General features: G+C 40.6%; 2 protein-coding genes across 3 annotated transcripts; both read right to left on the bottom strand.

The window, feature by feature from the left end:
* Positions 1 to 712: 712 nt before the first annotated feature.
* LOC311011824 (solute carrier family 22 member 13-like) lies at positions 713 to 6,242 on the bottom strand. Of its 2 annotated transcripts, XR_014596946.1 has the most exons (10): positions 5,866 to 6,242; positions 5,684 to 5,787; positions 5,294 to 5,448; positions 4,256 to 4,424; positions 4,054 to 4,174; positions 3,698 to 3,792; positions 3,199 to 3,413; positions 2,946 to 3,054; positions 1,800 to 2,097; positions 713 to 1,205 (listed from the first exon to the last, which is right to left on the bottom strand). XR_014596946.1 is itself a non-coding variant. In XM_084006967.1 (9 exons), exons 1-9 carry the CDS (start codon positions 6,238 to 6,240, stop codon positions 1,887 to 1,889), a joined length of 1,554 nt encoding a protein of 517 aa, XP_083863093.1. In that variant the 5' UTR covers positions 6,241 to 6,242; the 3' UTR covers positions 713 to 1,886. The 2 variants fall into 2 exon arrangements, 1 of the variants encoding a protein (XP_083863093.1); XM_084006967.1 differs by having other exon boundaries at positions 713 to 2,097.
* A 2,046-nt stretch (positions 6,243 to 8,288) lies between these two features.
* On the bottom strand, positions 8,289 to 19,540 carry LOC311011823 (serine/threonine-protein kinase OSR1-like). Its single transcript, XM_084006966.1, has 17 exons — positions 19,330 to 19,540; positions 18,588 to 18,700; positions 17,192 to 17,300; positions 16,528 to 16,669; positions 15,862 to 15,917; positions 15,365 to 15,474; positions 15,171 to 15,272; positions 14,690 to 14,823; positions 14,515 to 14,563; positions 14,361 to 14,426; positions 14,100 to 14,222; positions 13,495 to 13,530; positions 13,189 to 13,338; positions 12,852 to 12,957; positions 12,688 to 12,756; positions 11,203 to 11,267; positions 8,289 to 11,102 (listed from the first exon to the last, which is right to left on the bottom strand). Exons 1-17 carry the CDS (start codon positions 19,397 to 19,399, stop codon positions 11,028 to 11,030), a joined length of 1,575 nt encoding a protein of 524 aa, XP_083863092.1. The 5' UTR covers positions 19,400 to 19,540; the 3' UTR covers positions 8,289 to 11,027.
* Between the last annotated feature and the right edge of the window lie 1,130 nt (positions 19,541 to 20,670).

The following is a 20,670-nucleotide window of genomic DNA, read 5'->3' on the forward strand; positions in this document are numbered from 1 at the left end:
TCATAAAAGTTTAATAAACTACAGGATCCATGTTTTATTGAATTGTATATATGTACAATGTTTCATGCAACCTTGTCCTTTCCTTTCAATTCAGAGAACATACAGAACAAGATGTTCTTATTCTGACATAAATTAAAAATAATACACACATTTGATGAGAATCAATGTGCCTTTTAATGAACAGGATTTTTTAAAAGGCTAAAAAAGTACAAAACCTACTCTGACTCTTTATGATGTACATGTAGAGTTCATCAGTTCAATCAGAGAGCCTTGTAATAAAGCTGAGTTTTATGAACTTTAAAAGGTTCATTTGTTGTTAACGTTGTTCATTCTTATTATAAGCATCATAGTAGGTTGGCAGTTTGGGGCGAGTCTATTGTCACAGATGATCATGGGCAAAGGTTCCCCCCTTAGTTTCTGGTAGTAGAGGCCAACTGTGCATGTCACTATAGTACTTGGTTGTTCATAGAATGTAATCATGTCACTGAAGAGCTCCCAATTCATGCATTTTCCTTTAAATATTACTGATTTTACTGCTTGAATCAAGGAACTGTTTGGTTAAAAAGAAACAACAAACAACACACATTTTTCCATTTTATTTGAAGATGTTTCAGATTTCCCCTACTGAGCCTTCTGCCGTCACCCCAATAGGAGAATTTGGATCAAAAGGATTAAAAAAAACGATATTTGAGAAACTCAAAAATAGTATGACTTTCCACAGGTACTTTTTCAGTGTGAAGAGTTTTTTTTATTGAGAGCTTCAGCAAACATATTTCAGCAGAAAGCAGATCTCAGTACAGTTAATAAATAACTAAATAATCAAAAAGTAACATTCGTGTTAGTTCAAGGTAAAACTGACAGACAAAAAATATATATATTAAGTCTCTCCTGAGGATCGCACAAGAAGTAAAACCATCATTTTGTTAAATCTAAAAGTCCATCATCATGAATATTGTCAGTAGCTTTTGACCTGAAGGTACAACAACAAAACCAATGGAGTGTCCAAAATGGAAAGCATGAAAGTACTCTTGAGTTTCATGCCAATCATCCAATTACAATTCAATATTTCTTGTGTACACATGCAGTGCTCAAGGCAGCCACCAAAAGATGAACCTCTGCAGTAAACTTGGCTTCATATTGGATTATGTACTTGAAAAGTGTCCATGATGCTCCTTTTCTGGTTCTACTTGTATTTCAGGTTCCTCCTAGAACACGTTTACATGCTTTAATTCTCAAAAAACACTTTATTTATCCTGGCTGTGCTGCAGCAGCTCCTGCCCCTCCCTCCCAAAAAGCCCAGTCCGCTCTGATTGGTCAGCAGGCCCACTCTGTTGTGATTGGTCAACTGTTTGTTTGTCCTGTCCCTTACCCTAACCAGATAACAGGAGTTGTACTGCTGATGAGTAGTGATAATAATTAATTTAGCCACTCTTAGTATCTGCCTAGCTGCTGGGCAGATATTATGCAAATGTGGTACTTGGTGACATCATCACTTTACAGAAGCAACGTTTCAAGCAATTCAGGGAAAGGAAAGGAAACATTTAAACTCAGAAAAGAATAATAACTCTCCTTTAAGATTGATCAAAAGTAGCAATTTGATTTGGAGATTCAAATAGTAAGATGTAAAAAATGTAACTTTCTACTTTGCACTTTTGGTCATTTTCATCCTTTTCACTTCATAAAATCTTGATATTAACAACTGGCTAATAACTGGATTTATTCAAACAAAGTTTTTTTTCTGCTTAACCACAGAATCATACACGTTTTCCATTTAACCGTGACTTATCTGCTTGACTTGCTGCTGCTACTTCACTCACGAGGACACCGTGGGACCGTGCCGAGTCGTGGCCTTGAAGAAGAGGAGGTTGTCAGGCCTGCAGCGTGCTTCACCTGTAGCCCTCGGCCTCATCAGTGGAATCGGGAAGCTCTCTTCTCCTGGTTTCGGGAAGCAGGAAGGCGAGAGCGCCGCTGATCAGTGTAAGGCTGCTGAAGAATATGGTGGGTATGGACCAGTGGTACAGGGCCAGTATGTTGAGCATCGGGGCCAGCAGGCCACCAGCTCTGCCTGCGATGGAGCCCAAACCAGAGGCTGTTTGTCTGAAACAGAGACAGACAGAGAGTTTTTTAAATATAATATTTAAAATAAGCTTCAAGTACAGCACGAAATAATACAATAGTGTTTGTATTAACCTTAAAGGAACAGTGTGTAGCATTTAGGAGGATCTACTGGCAGAAATGGAATATTAAGTGTTTTCTTTTATATTTCTGTTACCTTAGAATGAGACATTTAAATCGACAAATGGAGCAGGTCGTCTTCACGGAGCCGGCCGCCATGTTTCTACAGGAGCCCAGAGCGGACAAACCAAACACCGGCTCTAGAAAGGGTCATTCGTGATTTGGCTTTGACCACACGCTTGACACAAAGATTCAGTCGGTCGCAAATGTTCAAACTCGCGAGAGACAGATGCCACCAAATCCTACACACTGGACCTTTAATTTGTCATTATTTTCATGTTTGCATGAAATTAAATGGGCTTTGAATTCAACAGAAAACATTAAATCAAAAATATTTTTTCTTATTGTGATAAAAACGATTTTTAAGGTTAAAAAGCCGACGTGACATTTCAGCCACAATCATAATTTCATGAATCGTTTCTTATTAATTGGTTCAAGAAATGTGGTTAGAAAAGTTTAAATGTAACACCGGACGTGTTATAAAAGCATTAGAATCGGGTATAAATTCACCTTCAGCAACAAAAACAGCCTTTTTGAAATTGGCTAGTTCTGTCAAATGTGCATGAATGTGTCACTTAGACATGAGTTAAAGCTGCAGAAGGAATCAGGATATTTAAAGTGGTTTCTTAAAGGTTAATCAATAGATTTCTCTTGGATAAAAATATTCGACCATCATTCTTATGAACACACACACACACGGCGGTGCTTACCGAAAAGATGTTGGGAACAGCTCCTGAATATAGACGTTGCATACGGATCCTCCCCAGTTTATGAAAAAACGCCCCGAGATGGCCAACGTGGGCACAGCAACAGCGTGACCTTGAACAAAATTACAGTGTGGGATGATCCAATAAGACCACAGATGTTGGGAAGCACATGTTTAATAGGTGTCATGATCGTGGGGGTCCTTGGAAGAAGCCGGTGGATCTGAAAAGCAGAGAAACGTCACCGTCGGTGCTTCACCTCTGGGAACTGCTGTGATTAAGATGCACAAGAATCCCCCGAACAGGAGAGTCGACATCAGCGACACTTTCCTCCCGAGAGCCTCCAGCAGCCAAATGCAAAGTATGTGAGACGGCAGCTCGGTCAGACCGAACAGAAACTGCGTCAGGAAGACGTCCAAGCCGAAATTTCCCACATTGAAGGAAAGGCAGTAGTAGGCAACGTTCTGAGAGAACCTGGCGATAAAAAAAAAAACACAAAAAACTGTCAAACCATTTTGAAATCGTTTTATTACTCAAGCACTTTGATTAATTACTTTCAGGCTCAGAAGAGGAGACTTCTTAAAACACACTTTTTTAGACTTTGTTACTTTAATTGTATTGTTTATCCTCATCCCTCTTGCTCTGTTGATGTGTATGTATGTGTGAATGGATCCGTGTGTCTCTTGTTTTGTCAAAAGCTGCTGTTTTTAAAGGTGCTATATGAGTAAAAAGTTATTATTGTAATAAATGTAACTTACCATGTAAATGTTATGATGAAGAAATACTTCCTGAGCACGGATGATCGGATAAGAGTTGTTATGCCTTGTGGTGTCTTATTTTCTTTCTCAAAAATCTGTAATGCACAAGGAAATAACTTTTAAATCATTAGTCCGTTTGTTGTATTGTAGACATTTTCTCATGTAGCAGTTGTAGCATGTAGCATTCACCAACACACACCCTGAATAAAAAACTGTGTGTGCAATAATAACTGCTGTGTTTAAATATATATATATATATATATATATGTATATATATATATATATACATATATATATATATATATATATATATATATATATAAATGTAATATTTGATTTAAGTCTTTTTTAATGACTTTTTCCAGCAGAAACTCTGGAACGGTGCGTTTGTTGATGGCTGCCACCGTGGTGATCAGCTGTTTGGCCTCTTCCGTCCTCCCTCTGTTCAACAACCACCTGGCCGACTCTGGAATAAACCTGGACAGCGATGCTCATCAGAAGTCTGTAATTGACCTTTAAATCAAAGAAGGTAAAGCACACACGCACACACACACACACCATATGTAAATGGCAACGACCGTGAGTGGAGCTGCTGTGATGAGCTGAGCCAGTCTCCAGTCTCTGATGAAGAACATCATGCCGGCGAGGGCGCACTGTCCGATGGCGGCAAACAGCTGCGTCACGCACGACCCCCACGACCTTTTGGACGGCCCGATCCACTCGGTGGCTAGAACCGAGAAATCACAACCGTGAGTCTCTATCATGGGGCCTCAAAACTCACTAAATGTGTTTATTCATGCTTATTTTTGTTTTTTCTTTGTTAAGTAAAAAACAAAGCTCGATATATAGATTAAAAGACGTTTGGTTGATGAAGACAAGAGAACTTGAAGAATGTTTAACTTTGTTAGCGTTAGCTCGTGGCTTGATGATGATTTTATACAGCGAGTATCTTCAACAGGGGATCCGGGACCCCTAGGGGGCACGCAGAGTTACTGCAGGGGGTCCCCGAAATGATTTGATCCCAAACTTTTTACTTCCAAAAACGTAATATGTCCATAAATACACCTTAATATGAATACAACCGATATTAAGAAAGTATAACAATTATTATTTAAATGGCTTAGCATTGTATACATCCATCATTACAAAGTACTGTTATACATGGCACTATAGGCTGCACATTATTATTTAATTGTTATATTATTGTTTAATAAGGAACACAACTTTATACGATATGTAATAGGGGGTCCCTCCACCGGGTCTCTATAAGCCTTGGGGGGGTCCTTGGCCTGAAAACGTTGAAGACCTCTGCAGGACAGTTTATGGAGGATCAGCTGCTCTGACTGGTGTTGTTCTATCATGAAAGGCAGCTGAAAAAGTTGTTGCCTTTTGAAGCTTTCTACTTTTAGTTTTGTTATGAATTGACATAATTAAAATAAGATATACTATAGAATTGTCTGATGACCTTTGTTTTGTGGAGTCTTGTTGACTCCATAAAGAGTCCTTTTGTTGTAAGTATATTTCAGTGTGGTGATACTGGGATGAAGGCAGCTGTTTGTGAGTTTGCATTAAAAATGAAGAAATGAAATACTGTACCCAATATGACACCGTTGAGACGATAGCCTCCGTAGCCGATTCCCACCAGGAACTGTGACGCCAGATATAAATAGAAGTTGGGACACAGTCCGGTTGTTAGAGTGAATACCAGCATCAGAATGACTGGGATCTGACACGCTCGCTTACGACCAAACCTGGAACACACAAAACCTCGAGTCAGCATAATAACATAACAAATGTGAGGATTTTCATCAAACAAGATGTTACAGCATCAAAAACAGAATTCAAACACACATGTGTTTTTTTTCTTGGGATTTGTTATGAAAGCTTTAATTTCCTGTCATTATAGATGGTATGAATCTTTCTAAATTTCATTTTTTTACTTCATAGAACAAAAACCTACAATGCTTTACTATTTGAGATACTTACGATTCAGCAAAAGGTCCAAATAAGAGAGAACCAAGAAGAATGCCAGCCATCAACACCGCTTGTGCCATTTGTAAAAGTTTAGCCCGGTCACAAACTAGATCAAACTGGAGAAAACCAAATGTTTAAAAAGGTTTTAATGCATGAAGCTCATCTAATGTGGATTATGATTGACTATGACTTACATCGGTGACTATGGTGGCCTTGTACAGCGTGTCGTGGTACACCCATCCGGTCTGGCACCCCGTGGTCTCGTTGAGTCCGTACTCCCTGATGGCGCCGACGTCCCAGTCCACGGGGACGAACATCCGACACCTGCTGAAGGTCCCATCGTCCTCCCGGGGCAGAGTCAGGTTCAGCTGCTCCTCCGTGGTCAGGTTAGAGTCGGCCCCAAGGATCCAGTCCGTGTTACAGTGTCGATCCGGATCAGACTGGATAAAAAACACACTGGCGAAGAGAAAAGGCAGGATAAGACTTGGGAGGCAAAGAGCGAAAAGAGTGATCTTCTGAAACAAGCCAAAGTCTCCGATGTTTCTGAGGATCTCTCCAAATTCAGACATGTTCAGGGAGATGACTTCCAGTTAAGAGCTGCTACTGTCTCATGGACTTTATACAAAGCCGATTAATGTTTAATCTCTGTTTGCTTCAGAAAGCATGAGACAGCATTTAATGGACATTTCATTTATCACCTTTCTTTTCCTAAATGGTTGTTTTAACAATCTTGCAAAATACACAAAAAAAAGCTTTTTACCTGAGTATGTTCTGCTACTTCCAGCACAGCTACTAATACAACTCAGTGTATTATAATGTTGCTTATCTTTTACAGAAGGGCTTCACAACATACAGACTTATCAAACCTTTCAGCCGGCACTCGACTGACTCATCATATCAGTGGTGATAAGCAACAGAGCCAAATCAGAGGGCTGTTTGCTATTGTATATTATAGTATATATGATATAGACTGTTAGCCTCAGGATCAAATTGACCACATTCAATGTTTAACTTCCTAAAAAAGATGGTTAACATTTTGACTGTTTTTTTAAATTCAGTGACTTTTCCTAATTTAATGGGGTTAAATAGGTAAACATAAACTTAACATGATGATATGGTTTCAGTGTTCTGTACACACTTTGGACGCATTTACAAGAAAATGTGTTAACTTCCATATAATGGAAAGTTATTATGGTCCAAGTCCCCACTTGAACGACTAATGTTAGAGATGTCAGGTTGTCTACCTGTGGGTGAAAATATTAGATTATCCATCCATCGTTTACCGCTTATCCTGTATTCAGGGTCAGTGGGGGGCTGGAGCCAATCCCAGCTGTCATTGGGTGAAAAATATTAGATTATCATCATGATAAATACAAAAAGCGTACTTGGTGGTATGTGACTGCTTTAAACCGTTTTATAACTTTATATTACTTGTTTTTAACCGTTTTATAACTTCACAGTACATCTTTTTAACTTATTTCTTAAGAATAGCCTGCTTGTTTTAATGCACTCACTTGTAGCCTCCCTGTTTTTAATAGTACTTGTTTTAAATGTATTGATTGTTAACCGTATATGTAAAGTGTCTTTGAGATCCTTTGAAAAGCGCTATACAAAATAAATGTATTATTATTATTATTATTATTATTATTTAAAAAAATTAAAAATAAATAAACAAACAGTCCAGCTACACAAATATCTGTTTATTTATTTGGATTTAAATACAATAGAAAACATTCAGATGAAGACAGTCATGAGTATTCACCCTGTGACAAAGGGCTTTGCACTCAGAGGTAGCCGGTGTAAAAACAAAATAAATCAATAAAAAGAGATCTCAAAAAACCTCAAATGTAAATGTGTAACTTGGTGGTATGCGACAGGCAATCATGAAGCAATACCGGCTCGTCCAGACAGATAAGAAGCTGTTAAAGGGCAGCTGAGGCGACAAACGGTCAGATACTGGAGTCGCTGTGTGATGATAGAAAACCAGCAGCTCACCCATCCTTCGCTTGAGTCGGATGCAAACACACTGACGGCAGAATAGTCCAGATAAAAACCCTCTGGAGTCGACTCCAGTCTTCTTGTTGGTCATGTTCCTAAAATGAAACAGGAAGCAAATTAAATCTAAGTGTGCAGAAATTCAAGGTCAACTTTACAGCTAAGTCATTGAAGTTGCTACCTGTCAATCACGAGGTAGCCCCGCCCCTAAAGCATCCCCATCTGACTCTAAATGGACCATCAGTTCCTAAGTGTCATCGTCCTCCCGGGGGGAGTCGGGTTCAGCTGATCCTCCGTGGTCCAGTGTCGATCCGGATCAGACTGGAGAAAAAGAAAACTACTATTTTTGAAATTTGGGAAGGCAAACGCAAAGAGCATGACTTTCTGGAAGACACTGAAGCCTCCGATCGTTCTCAGAATCTCCACCATGTTCACACAGCAGATGATGTCTGTCTTCTTAAAGCTCTGGCCCAAATAAATGTTTAACCTTCTGACGATAATCAATAACTAAACTAAGCCGACTGCAAACATATCAGGGTCAAATACTTGACCCCTTAAATAAACAAAACAATGAAACCCAGCCTTTAAGACACCAAATGTCAATAAACATTGTCCTCACTCATTGAATTCCATCATGTGACTTTATTCAGCTACTAAAAATCATTTGCATGTGTTGACATTTTCCAATAAGCTATACATGTCAAGGAATCTCTTTTGTATGTTCTCACAATATTCCACTTCAAATTATGCATTTGATGACGTACACATTTCATAATCAATATTTAAAAAATATATGTCATGATCTGTAAAAAAAAAAAAAAAAAAAAAAGAAAGGAAAGAAAAGAAATTTAGTTGCCAATTAAATGATTAAATGAACACTGATCACCCAGCATCTCCATAAAGAGACAGAATGATTCGTTTCTGATGAGCAAAGAATAAAAGGGAAAAATCAATTTAGCAAATCAAAGTGACTTTCAGCTCAAAGATAATCAATAATTTTATCACCAAAATCACACACATACACACACACAGGAAGAGAGAAGTGTGCTGTCTGTTAAAATGAATGAATGAGAATTTGTATCCGTTAGTCTTGGCAAGGTTTCAGTGAGAGATGTCATGACATCAAAAGCGTGTGATTATAAGCCTCGTGGGATTCCAACTTTGGGTTAACAAATCAAATAATCAATAAGGTGCCAATTGAACAAATAATTTGTGCATGATTAGTGATGCTTAAAGGCCAACAGTAGAAAACCCTACAAAACATAAATTAAACTCCGTGTACTGAACATGATGAGTCTCAATCTGCCTTTTTCTTTAATCTATATTTACAGGTAAAATGTTGCTTTTATCCGACACTTGAAAGGTCGACGCATCTACATCGTGCATGGAGTTGCCGTCATACGTACATTTACAACATCTTTACATACACCATTTACATCGGTACCGGGAACTAGGAGCTACCTCGCAGCCCTTTTGCACGTGGTACAAAAACAAGCATACAGCTACACAGGGAGTGACGACAGTGATTTGTTGGTGTGTTTAAAAAGCAAAGAGACTACAGTACGGTCAAAACAACCTACAGGACACAAGGACGAAAGTAATAACTGGCCTCTGGAGACGTTTAAAGGGCTACTTCAGCCCAAATATGGTTTGCTTTTATTCCTTCCTGCCGCCGCCGCTCAATACAACGCAGGGAAATGTAATGTGGAGAGTCTACAGCCGTGCTAGCAGCTCTGAGGCGCAGCATGCTAACATGTTCACAATGGCAATGCTAACATGCTGAAGTTTAGCGGGCAAAAATAAAGTTTGCTAATTAGCACTAAACAACTGAGGCAGATGGAAACCTTGTTACATTTTCAGGTATTTGGTCGTTTTTTTTTACCTACTGGTGGAACTAGAGGACACTAATTCATCCTTTGAGGATATGAAGCTAATTTTAATGGCGGTCCATCCAATAGTTCTGAAGTTGTTGGCGGCCCGCAAAACATTCCAGTCGCCACCATTGTATCGTGGAGGCCAATAAGACTAAAGCCATCTACTAAATACCACTTGAGGCAAGTGATAAAATGTTTTTTGTGGTTGTTGGCAACTTGGGTGAACTGCCCCTTTAAACGTTATTTCACTAAAGTTGAACATGTCCAGTTTTTGTCATTTTGCACAGCTCGAGCTTTCAGTCAGCCCGTTCAATGAGCGGCTCCAGGCTCGACACTCATTACCAGCATTCAGGATTCTTCCCAGCTGTTGGCTCAGTCGTGGTGAACTGGCTAAACGATGCTTCTTTCATTAATGAATGCCGTTACTACCCGTGTCTGTGTTAAATGGTCACTTGAATTTAAGTAAATGCTCACTGCAGGTTCCTAAAAACGCCTGGTTGACACGAACTCTGAACAAAAAGTGGATTTATTCAACTTGAGAGAAATATTATCAGCAACCAGCGGTCACAGAAAACACCTATTGCATAGTACAAGAATATCAGGCAGGTTTCAATCTGTGAGAATAATCCTGTCTTTGAATACCTCGGGAAAACGCCATCTGACTACAATGTTGTGACTGCAGTTTTGGGATGAAGCAGTCGACTGGTGTATTTTTGAAAGGTTTCAGTCGTGCAGTCAGAGCCTAAACTCACCACACCGCATGCCGGGGGCTGCCTTCTACAGGAATCTGTTATTTTCATATATAATCCATCTGAATTTACAGAAACTACAACTATGCTACAGTGTGTTTCCAAGTTATCTGGATCGGTGTTGCGGGAGATTTCTTGAATAAGTCTACATAAAATACTAATAATTAGATTTTAGGGGTGGAGTTTTTCACCAAACACACTGGTTATATCTATAATTGGACTAACTAAGGCGGAACCTACACTTTTTTCAATTTCAGTGTAGCATAAAGTGCCATATAAAGTAAGCACGACACTCTTGTGAGTTTTGTGGCACAGTTGATTTAAAAAAGAAGAAAAAGAAAGAAAAGAAGAAAAAAATCAATTTAAAAATAAGAAAAAAGGCAATCACTTCCAGTACTGGCAGGAGATGGTTTGGATTGTGCTTATGTATGAAGAAAAGGGGGAAAAAAAGAAAGAAAATATAAAGGAGTTGATATAGTTGATTGCATCTCTCCTCCCATTCACTGTTTAAGCGCACTGTAAACGTTTCAAGTGTGATTCCTGTAATGAACTGAGCCCCGTCTGGATGTGGTCCTCATGCATCCTGCAGTAGTGTCACCCTCCTGCCAGCTTCCTGTCTCCTCCTCGTCCTCCTCCTCCTCCTCGTCTCTTTGGCAGCAGTGGTTTCTTGGAATTGACTACAATGCAGCTGTGCAATACCATTGGTTTCTATCCTCTCTGTTGATGGCTCCACTTCACTTAACTGATGCTGAGCTGCGCAAATCCAATGAGTTTAATATCGTCGGGAATTTCGGATTCCTCCACGCCGGATGCCTGGGAGAGAGGGAGCAACGTCAACACTGTACTATATATATGAATCAATCCCCCCGCATTCATTGTGTATTTTCATTAATGATTCCTTCCGTGTACTTACCAATTTAAAAGTCACATTTTTGTTACTATGAGGATCATCGACAATCTTTTGCAAATTGGCAGCGACTAGAAGATAAAAGGACGAGAGAGCACCGTGTCAGACGATCAGCTAATGTTAGATGACGTCAGTGGTAATAAAACAGGAAATATAACATTATAAAAACAAAACAAATCACATATACTTGACAACCGTTGCCTTGTTTGCATTGATTCCCAAACAAAATGAATAGTTAACATGCAGTGATAAGTAATCCATCACAACAAACATCAGTTTGCATTAGATGCTACAGCAAGTAAACCCATGAGACAATCACACCCAGATGGCTGACTAGACACTAATAATGTTATACAGAGCTGCAAACTTGTCGCTTTTCGGCGACAATCGCCGTTTTCTTGGTCAATTTGGTCATTCACGTGGATCGTGTAGAACCGGAGAGTTTTCTTTTGGGGGGGGGGCGGGGGTCCAGAATTGCGAACAATTATTGGATCATTCTTATTGTTGTGTTTTCTGTGCAGTTATGTCATTTGTGTAGTTTATTTTTTATTTTTGTGTATGTTAATCCAGAGCTAAAATCCCGCAAGTAATATTCATTGAGAACCGTTCGAGGTTCAGCAGCCCAATGGTGTAGTTCCTCTTTAAGAGATGGGTGAATGTGGGTCCATGTGACCGGTGTTTACTCCGTGAAAAGGAAGCGCAAGAGTAGTTTCTTTGTACTGACTTTCAACCCGGTATGCAGCCACTTGGTAAGCTCTCTTAAGTTCTTATTTTCTTGTGTGCTTTCATGTTGTACGCTTCATGTTGTCTGCTAACGCTATGCTGTATCGTCGCTCTGTGTTTTGTCCGCTCCCCTGTATTGTACGTTAAAGCAAACGCGATAACGCTATGCTCCGGTAGATCCAAGCAGTTAAGTTACTGACAATAGAAGTTAAAAGTTAATGAAATGGTGAAGCTGTGGCACATAAAGATAATATTTGGATTTATAACGTTGTTGTTCCATCCGTGTTTATCCATACTTGTTTGTTTAGTTTTGATGAGTGAATCACAGGGACCGGCACTTGACGTGGGGGCTGCACTTCCTGGTTTGCCGCGGGGCATCATGGGAGCTGTAGTTTTTGTTCACGGAGAAAGGTTGAATGCACTTTTGCATGGTTTTTCGTTATTGAACAATAATAATTGACATTTCTCTGGGCCAATCGGAATCTCAGCACTTGCTTCAGAATCTTTCTTATAATTGACATTTCTCTGAGCCAATCGGAATCTTGAAGCACACAGCGCCAACTGAGCTCGCCATTGGATGAGACGGTCGCCTGGCTACCGCGCAAATCCCTCAATGACAATGATTTTTGAGAAAGTATGCTGAGTTTTGTTAGGTCACGCTCAGACTAGTGTCATTTGCATAGTACCATCAAAAAAAAAATCCCCCTGTGACACTGTCACCTTTTTTCCTCTGAGGAGTTTGCAGGTCTGGTTATAAATCTAACTCACCAATGACTAAGTCTCTCCCGTCAACCAGACCGGCTGAAACCAACTCCTGAGAAACTCCATCAGCAGAATCTGAAGAGGAGAAACAAAAGACTTACTAAGACTGGAGCGTTAGAACATGAAAAAAAAGAAGAAGAAGAAGAAGAAGAAGAAAAAAAGCTTCCTACCTCTGCCGGACATGAACTCAAATCGGATGTCATTGAGTTCCTTCTTGGGATTCCTCAGTCTCAGGACCAGGCTGATGGGAACACTGGCATTGGCTGCGGCGGGATCCTGCAACAGCACAGCAACACAGTGTTTACAGCACTTCTGATATGAACGCACAAAGATTGACCATAATTTACTAAATGAACAACATGCTATATTAAAGAAGACCATAAATTCATGTTTACAATGTTTACTGAGATAATAAATCAAGTGAAAAGTTGGCTCATTTTCCCAAAGACTTCTACGCAATCAGAATTATTTTCTTATTTTCTATAAGTGAGCCGGCCAGTGTTTCACCTGAGCAGTGGGCGCGTGTGAAGGGCTCGCTGTCTGAGCGGGAGCCTGTGGTGCAGCATCTCCTCCTGGCTGGGCCACGTTGGCAGGGCTCTCATGTGCAGCACCGGGGGGCTGCAGGTGTTGTGTGGAGCCATCTGCTGGTGGGAAAAGCTAAAGAGACACACACAATAAGTCGGCGGGTGTTTTCAGTTCGACATGAATGGAAACCCACGAGGACACACATGGGACAGTCATGCAGATCGCACAGGTAAAGGCATTACGATGAATCAAGTTGTTTAAGGTCATGTCCACTAGAAATGGACTCACCTCCATATTCTGCGACGCGTCCTTCACTCTGGGGGACTGCAGAATGGACATGACAGATTGTCAGGATTAAAAAAACATGCAATTCTCCTTTTATCCCCCCCCAATGTGTGGACTGATGGAGCATTGTAGGATTGACAGAATTTGACTTTAAACACAGGGCTGAACTGACATCAAAGCAAAGACACCAGAAAGTAAAATCCCACACCAAGACATGAATTGAGTGTTGGAGACACATGAATCGTTTAAAGAGGACCTCTGATGCTTCTGGTGCGTATTTGTAATTCAGGTTCCTCAGGCAGAAAGGCATAACGGTCCTCTTTAAAGAGGTGATGTGAGCATGTTTCTGGTCTAGGTGCTCTCCACTCTCAGTTTTCCAGATCATGATGTATGTTTGGAATCTGGTGTTGATGCTTAACTTGAAAACTGATATTGAGGCAGGAGGCCTAAACACAAGCACACTCCAGCTTGGCTAAGAGAAGTTCAGACTAACGAACCAATAGCACCACCTGCTGGCCATAAGGAGGCTGTGCGCAGTGAGAAACGGGTACAGCGGCCTAAGAAAATGAACTGAATCGGCTGTTTGAAAGAGGCATGCAGAGTCTCACCCGCAGAGCTGCCACGGCGGCTCTGCCCTCCTCGCTCTCTTCGTCCAGCTCGTCGTCGCTCCACTCCCAACCGCCGTCCTCCGTCTTGTGGAGGCGTCCGCTGGAGCCGGGCACACGACGTACCTGCACAATGCATCGAGAAAATCAAACCCCGCTTAATGTTGACATGTTCAAGTTTAAAGGAAACAGGGACACAACCTCGACAAGATGGCGCACCGATGCAGAGCGACACAATGTTAGACATGGAATCAACTATCAAACCTTTTTGGATCTCTCCGTTATTGTCGGACCTTTGTGTAGAAGCCTCTCCTGCAAGTATTCGTTGTTCTGTAACAAAAAGACAAACATTTCTATAAAGATTCTCTCTGAAAACACAAACAATTATTTATTTTAATAACAGTGATGTACGGCTCACTTTGGCTTTCGTGAAGAATTTATGCTTCAGCAACTCAGCTGCGGTTGGCCTGAAAAGGAGTGAGACACAAGGCTCTTCATTATAGTCGTTACACAACGAGAATCTCAGAGGAAAACAAGCATAACTTTAATGTGGAATGAGACACAAAAAAGGGGGGGTTTGAGCACCAACTGACCTTTTTTCTGGATCTTTCTGTAAACACAGCGAGAGCATCTTCCTGAAGGACTTGCCATACTTCTTCACCATCTCCTTGTCTGTGATGCCCGTCTCCAGAAGGGGAGGGTCGTTCTGCAAAGTCAGCATCAGCACCTGCAGAGACGCAAAGAGCAGCTTCAGTAAAATTAATAAAACCAAGTAGTAAATCAAAACTGGGGGAACCTTTTTTATCAAAGTCACTATCTGCAGGCTGACTGGACAGAAACAAATGACTCCAAAGGTTTCTTGGGAATTAAAGCCGCCAGCATTTCTATAAGGGCACTCAACTCACTTTGTTCTCATCATTTTATTCTCCCCAATCGTATCTTTCCTGTTTTTATTTTAGAACTGTTTAAAATGCAATTTTTCTGGTGAAATAATCTGAGTTAATCAGACAGCTGTAGCTTGCAAAACCTAAAGCGCAATGTGCAGAAAGTACCGAGAAGCACACGGCGACTTACCTTCATCGGCGGGTATTTGTGATACGGTGCAGCCCCAGTGGCCAGCTCGATGGCCGTTATCCCGAAACTCCAGATGTCGGCTTTGAAGTCGTAGCCACGGACCTGCAGATTAATGCCAGGGTCGGGTGAACAAAGTGCTGATGTCTTCCTTTGACAACGGAGGGAAGGAAAGGTCAACAAAACAAGCCTCCTACCTGCTCCATGACCTCGGGTGCCATCCAGCACGGGGTCCCCACAAACGTCTTCCGGACCTTGTTCCTAGTCATGTCACCTCCCGCTGCAAGAAAGGCACTCACACCAAAGTCTGGGGAGTGTGTGTGATTGGAGATGTGAGAGAAAAGCAATTTAATATCACTTAAATATCGAGACAAACTGACCTCCAGCAAAAAGGCCTTTAATTTTACAATTAAATATGGTTCACGGTATTATCTCAGTAATCATCAAAACATGCTTAAAACCCTTAAAATGGCACAAAAATTTGTATTGTGTTACATATACGTGCATTTTTTTTTATTAAACATCCTTTTTTGTGAAAAACAATCATTAATCTTAAAAAAGATGATCGTAAATCATAAGGTCTCACTGTATAAATAAATCATATATATAAAGGTATTTGTACTTTTTTAAATAAGGATTTATTGAGCAGAAATGTTGTAAAGAAGTAAAACCAGAGGAGGCAGAATCACCGTACCAGCGATTTGCACGGAGCCGTCGTCCCCGAGAAGAATATTTCCAGCTTTGAGATCCCTACGCACGAAGAAGAGGAGGATTAAAACACCATAAACGAGTGTGATCGCACCAACAGAGTAGTGTTTCAACTGTGCATACTGACTCACTCAAGCACACAAACAAAGTAAAAGCTGCGCCTTTCATCGGCCTCATTTGAAATCACCTGATTTCTGTTTACATTTATCGAGTGCAAAATATACACAACGAAGGGGAGTGGTTTCACCTGGCCTCAACCAGCTTCCTGTTCACAGTGCAGTGACTGGGATGCAACATCAGATAATCCAATGAGTATCCAATATAATATAATAAACCGCTATTTAATTTTAGATACACAAGTCTGTTAATTTGAAACAATTACCGTTGTCACACAAAAAGGCACTGAGGGTAGAAAGAGGCCTTTTTTTCCTCTCAGCGGTGGTTCACTGTGTTCCTGGGAGGAACTTTTACGTAAAACAAACCTCCTCAATTATGCATTTTCACAAGATTAAATATTGAAGGAGTGAGGTCTAGTTCACACCACACGCTTATATGCAGAGATGAACCGAGGCGAGAGCGTGCGACGGGACGTACCGGCTCCACGGGAACACAGTGTACACTGATCACATGGGGACACGACGTTCAAACCCACCGATGAATCTGCCCGTTTTTGTGAAGGTACTCCAGGCCCTCCAACACTTCTTTGAGGATGCTGGCGATGCTCGCCTCATCCAACACTCCGGACTTGTGCTCACCACGAGAGATGATATGCTTGATGATGTCCAACACTGAGCCTGAGAGGAGAGGCAAAGGCTTGTCACAAGACATGCCGACGGTACATGGAGTGATGCAGCTGCTGAATGAAAGTGGGTTTTTAATAATTAAGGTACAGTATGGAGAAAACAGCATGAGTGTAGCCTAGAAGTGAAGGTCAAATGCTGCTTCTGGTACAAAGGAACAACAAACAATAAGAAAGAACTGAAGAAAATACATTATTATATATGTTATACCCAACTAAAATGATCTCAGTGCTATTCAAGTCGTCTACATGTGATCTGATATCTCTGAGATTAAGAAACCATCAAACTAAAACTCAATGATTGACAAAAAAGTAAACAACAAACTACTACTGGGCCAGAATATGTCAACTGGATTAAGACACCAGGGAGGAAACATTCAGTCCAAGCCCTCAAAGTGTGAAGGGTTTGTATTTCAAAGTAAGGAGGTATGACACAGAAAGTCAAAGTCAAAGTAAAGATAAAGAGTTAGCGAAGTCAAATAGGAAGTTATTTTCCTTTAGTCACTGCAGCACTTACCACCACTGAGGAGCTTCATGACCAGCCACAATTCATCCTTCACCACAAAGGAAGTATAATAAGACACAATGTTCGGGTGGTGGCACTGGCTCATAGCCTGGATCTCTTTCTACGCAGAGGAGAAAATATGGGACAGAATGTCACAAAAGGAGCAGAAACGGTGCGGCACAAAGCAACTCACTAACTAAATATTTAGATTACGCTTTCAGTGGGAAACTGAAGCTCAGTCATAGTGGATCTAACAGCCAATCTGTCCTGTTAGAACGTAGCAATCCTAAACGGGGAGTGCTCCAGACAGTGAAATGAAACCTGTGTTACATCACCACTGAGCCACCAAGGCAATACATTTTGACATAACAGAAATAAGTGACGTCAGGATGTTGATATATAAACATAAGGACTGGGTAGGGGGACTTTTGTACAAGGACACCATTTCTTTAAGATTTATGGTTATGGATAGATTAAATATCTATATGATATAGATATTTTAGAAACAATGATCAGGACTGCTTTATGGCAGTATCACAATATTAGGTTCAGATGATTTGCAGCAATGTTATACATTATCTTCATTTGTCAGGAATTTGATTCACTGGACCAAAAAAACAAAAAAACAAAACAAAAAACATCCTTTTGTCTCTAACTTTTACAAAGAAAATTGGTCAACACTATTTTTAAACTAACTAAGTACTATTCGCATGTTTTCTTCTCACACATTTGAACCTGATTGGCCGTTTACCTCTACTTTCACCAGCTTAACAAAAGTAACTCAGACACTACGATGTGCTGCCAGGAAAATCACTGCAAAGCTAATGTGATCAATTAATCATTTCACCCTCTGAGGTGAATCAGGGAGCTCCAGAGGCATCTCATCTCATTTTCTATTAAGGTCCTCGAGAACAATCACCTCAGCCATTAAATACGCAGCTGTTGCGTATTTGTTTCCCTGACATTAACAGAGTTGGTCTTTATTTCAGGCGCCTCTACTATAAAATGACGAAGAATCCCTGAATAACTGCATCACAATACACACAGCTGTTGCAACAGAAAATCAGTTATAGCCTGGTTAGACTTGCTTAATATCGCCCATCCCTAAAGTGTTAGGTCACAGTAATGGCTGAATCACATAAGACTTTACTCGTCTCATTTCAGTGTCAAATTTGAACATCGACCTTCAAATTACACCATAAAACACATGGTTGCACAGGAACATTAATCCATTAATGTAATTTGTCTTTATGGTGTATATATCTATAGATTTTGCTCAGTGGGTGTTGTGTTATCAAGCTTTTGATCGGCCCTTAACTGATCTTAGGCCACCAGCCTTCACCACTCCCAGCAACCCCGACGTAAAAGAACTGGACTGCAGATACTGGCCCCACACATGGTTCCTTACCAGGAGCTCATCCATGCTAGTTTGACACTTTTCCAGGTTGATGCGTTTGATGGCCACCTTCTCCTTCCTTGGCTTGCAGTACGCTGCCTGGACAACTGCAGTGGCCCCGCTCCCTGGGAACAAGTTTAGAGTGAAACCATCACACACTACAAGCAAAGGAGTCTTGCCAGCTCATCCACACCATTTGTGTGCAATGTGAGAAGATGCCAGATTAGAGTTAGACACTAGTTTCTAAGATTGGGGACTAAGGTCATTTACAGTGTCATACAACCCTGCACCACACAGCACCTCTTACATTCTTACATGTTGGTTCAAAGGCATCAGTCACGTTACCTGGATAAGCGTGAAGAATGAATGGCTCCCCATAATCCGTGTCATACCTTCAGCAAAAGAGCACCACCCTCTCCCAACAACTGCCGGAATCTTCACGTAACGGAAGGCTAACTTGCGCTAGCTAGCCGTGTAGCTTGGTTAGCTGACTTGCTAAGGAGCTAATCTCGCGTTAACTCCACAACTACCATATTTGTTAATTCGGCCTAGCTATGGGGGGGAGGGGGGCTCTGCTAAACTGAAGTCAGCAGAGCTGTTAACCTTCCTGCGACGTAACTTAGCTCAGAGTTGTAACTGGCCTTCTGTTAGCCACGGACGTGCTATGCTAGTCGGCTAGTGGCAGTTGGCCGCCGCCACCGCTGTAAAGACAGGGGAGGCTAGGATGCTAACTGTAGCAAGCTAAGCTACTCACCTAATACCTCATTGAGTTCGTAGTCATCCCTGTCGATCGTCCAGGATTGAGAGGACTGGTCGTCTGCCATGGCGTCGTTATTTGAGCGATGTGAACTATGCTTCTAAATAATAACAGCGACGCCGTCTGAAAATAATATATTTGTGGTTACTCCATTCGGCTCCGGTGATGCTGGCTGGCTGCTGCTGCTGCTGCTGCTGTTCCGCTGACAACTCCTCCCTCCCAGCGCTCCTGTCAACACAACCTTACGCACGACTGACGCATCGCGTGACGTCAACCTCGGTAGGAGGAACTGAGACGTCGCCATCTTGAGTGTGGCGAAGTCCGCCAAATGTCTCTAAAATCCCCCAAAAAGTTGGAAAAACAGACAACACAGGAAAGTGGACGACAGTGTTGGTGTTGAGTTTTTTTGTTTTGCTTTTATCTCGTGGGAGAATGGTTTATTTCAATGTCTTCAGATGCTCTCACAGACTACATCCAGTAGAGGGCGCTAACGCCCACAGGAAAATACCACAAGTATAAATGAGCGTTGTAGTAGAAAGGAGCAATATTACACTATAAAAACTACCTCATTAATGGGTAAAATTCAGTAATTAATTAAAAATAACAAATGTAGAGTAATTTGGGGTCATTTACATACAGGTCAGGTTACTGAATATTAATTCTACAGGTAAAAAGGTATTTTTTTGTAATTTGTTACACAATCTATTAGATAACAAATAATGGTAATCTGAAATAAATACTTTTGGATTCATAATTTAAAAAAATAGAGCCATTTCGTCATCACTCACATTTCCTCTTTTTTCCACTTTAAACACCTCAACACATTTTTTATGTAAATAAAATGCATTTTCATATTCAGCATTTACAGTTGGTCAAATAAAAGTACACTAACAAAAACAGTACTTTGTCTTTCTTTTGTGTAAAAAATGAAATTGTCATAAATCCTTTTTTCATTTATCTTTATTTATATATACAAAAAGTGAGTTCATTCATCGTGTCACTGTATGTTTTGTATGTAACATTTTGGAAAAAATATGTAGTAGCTGTTAAAGTATGATATTCCACTCTAAAATGGAATGGAATAGAAAAAAGTAGCATCAAATTGAAATGTTCAAGAAAAGCACAAATGTTTTAAAATTGTACGTCAGCGAATGTACTTGGTCACCTTCCACAGACAGACGTGTGTTTACGGTTTATTTACATAACTTTAATACTTTAATCTTTAATTCTCCACATTGGGGTTTAGACCTGGCCAAGAAGCTTAATGAAAACCAGATGGACGATGCAGGGTTCATAACTTTAAGCATGTTTTTATTTACATATTATCTTTGTATTTAT

This window comes from Eutrigla gurnardus, assembly GCF_963514095.1.
Source record: "Eutrigla gurnardus genome assembly, chromosome: 4".
Lineage (NCBI taxonomy): Eukaryota > Metazoa > Chordata > Actinopteri > Perciformes > Triglidae > Eutrigla > Eutrigla gurnardus.

Excerpts from the sequence above, each read along its gene's own strand:
- LOC311011824 (XM_084006967.1), bottom strand. The coding sequence starts at position 6,240 with ATGTCTGAATTTGGAGAGATCCTCAGAAACATCGGAGACTTTGGCTTG. Across the intron at positions 4,425-5,293 it reads TCTCAACGGTGTCATATTGG|CCACCGAGTGGATCGGGCCG; the intron begins GTACAGTATTTC and ends TCTCGGTTCTAG. Across the intron at positions 3,055-3,198 it reads AATCACAGCAGTTCCCAGAG|GTCACGCTGTTGCTGTGCCC; the intron begins GTGAAGCACCGA and ends ATTTTGTTCAAG.
- LOC311011823 (XM_084006966.1), bottom strand. The coding sequence starts at position 19,399 with ATGGCAGACGACCAGTCCTCTCAATCCTGGACGATCGACAGGGATGAC. Across the intron at positions 18,701-19,329 it reads CGAACTCAATGAGGTATTAG|GGAGCGGGGCCACTGCAGTT; the intron begins GTGAGTAGCTTA and ends ACTTGTTCCCAG. Across the intron at positions 14,564-14,689 it reads CAGAAAGATCCAGAAAAAAG|GCCAACCGCAGCTGAGTTGC; the intron begins GTCAGTTGGTGC and ends ACTCCTTTTCAG.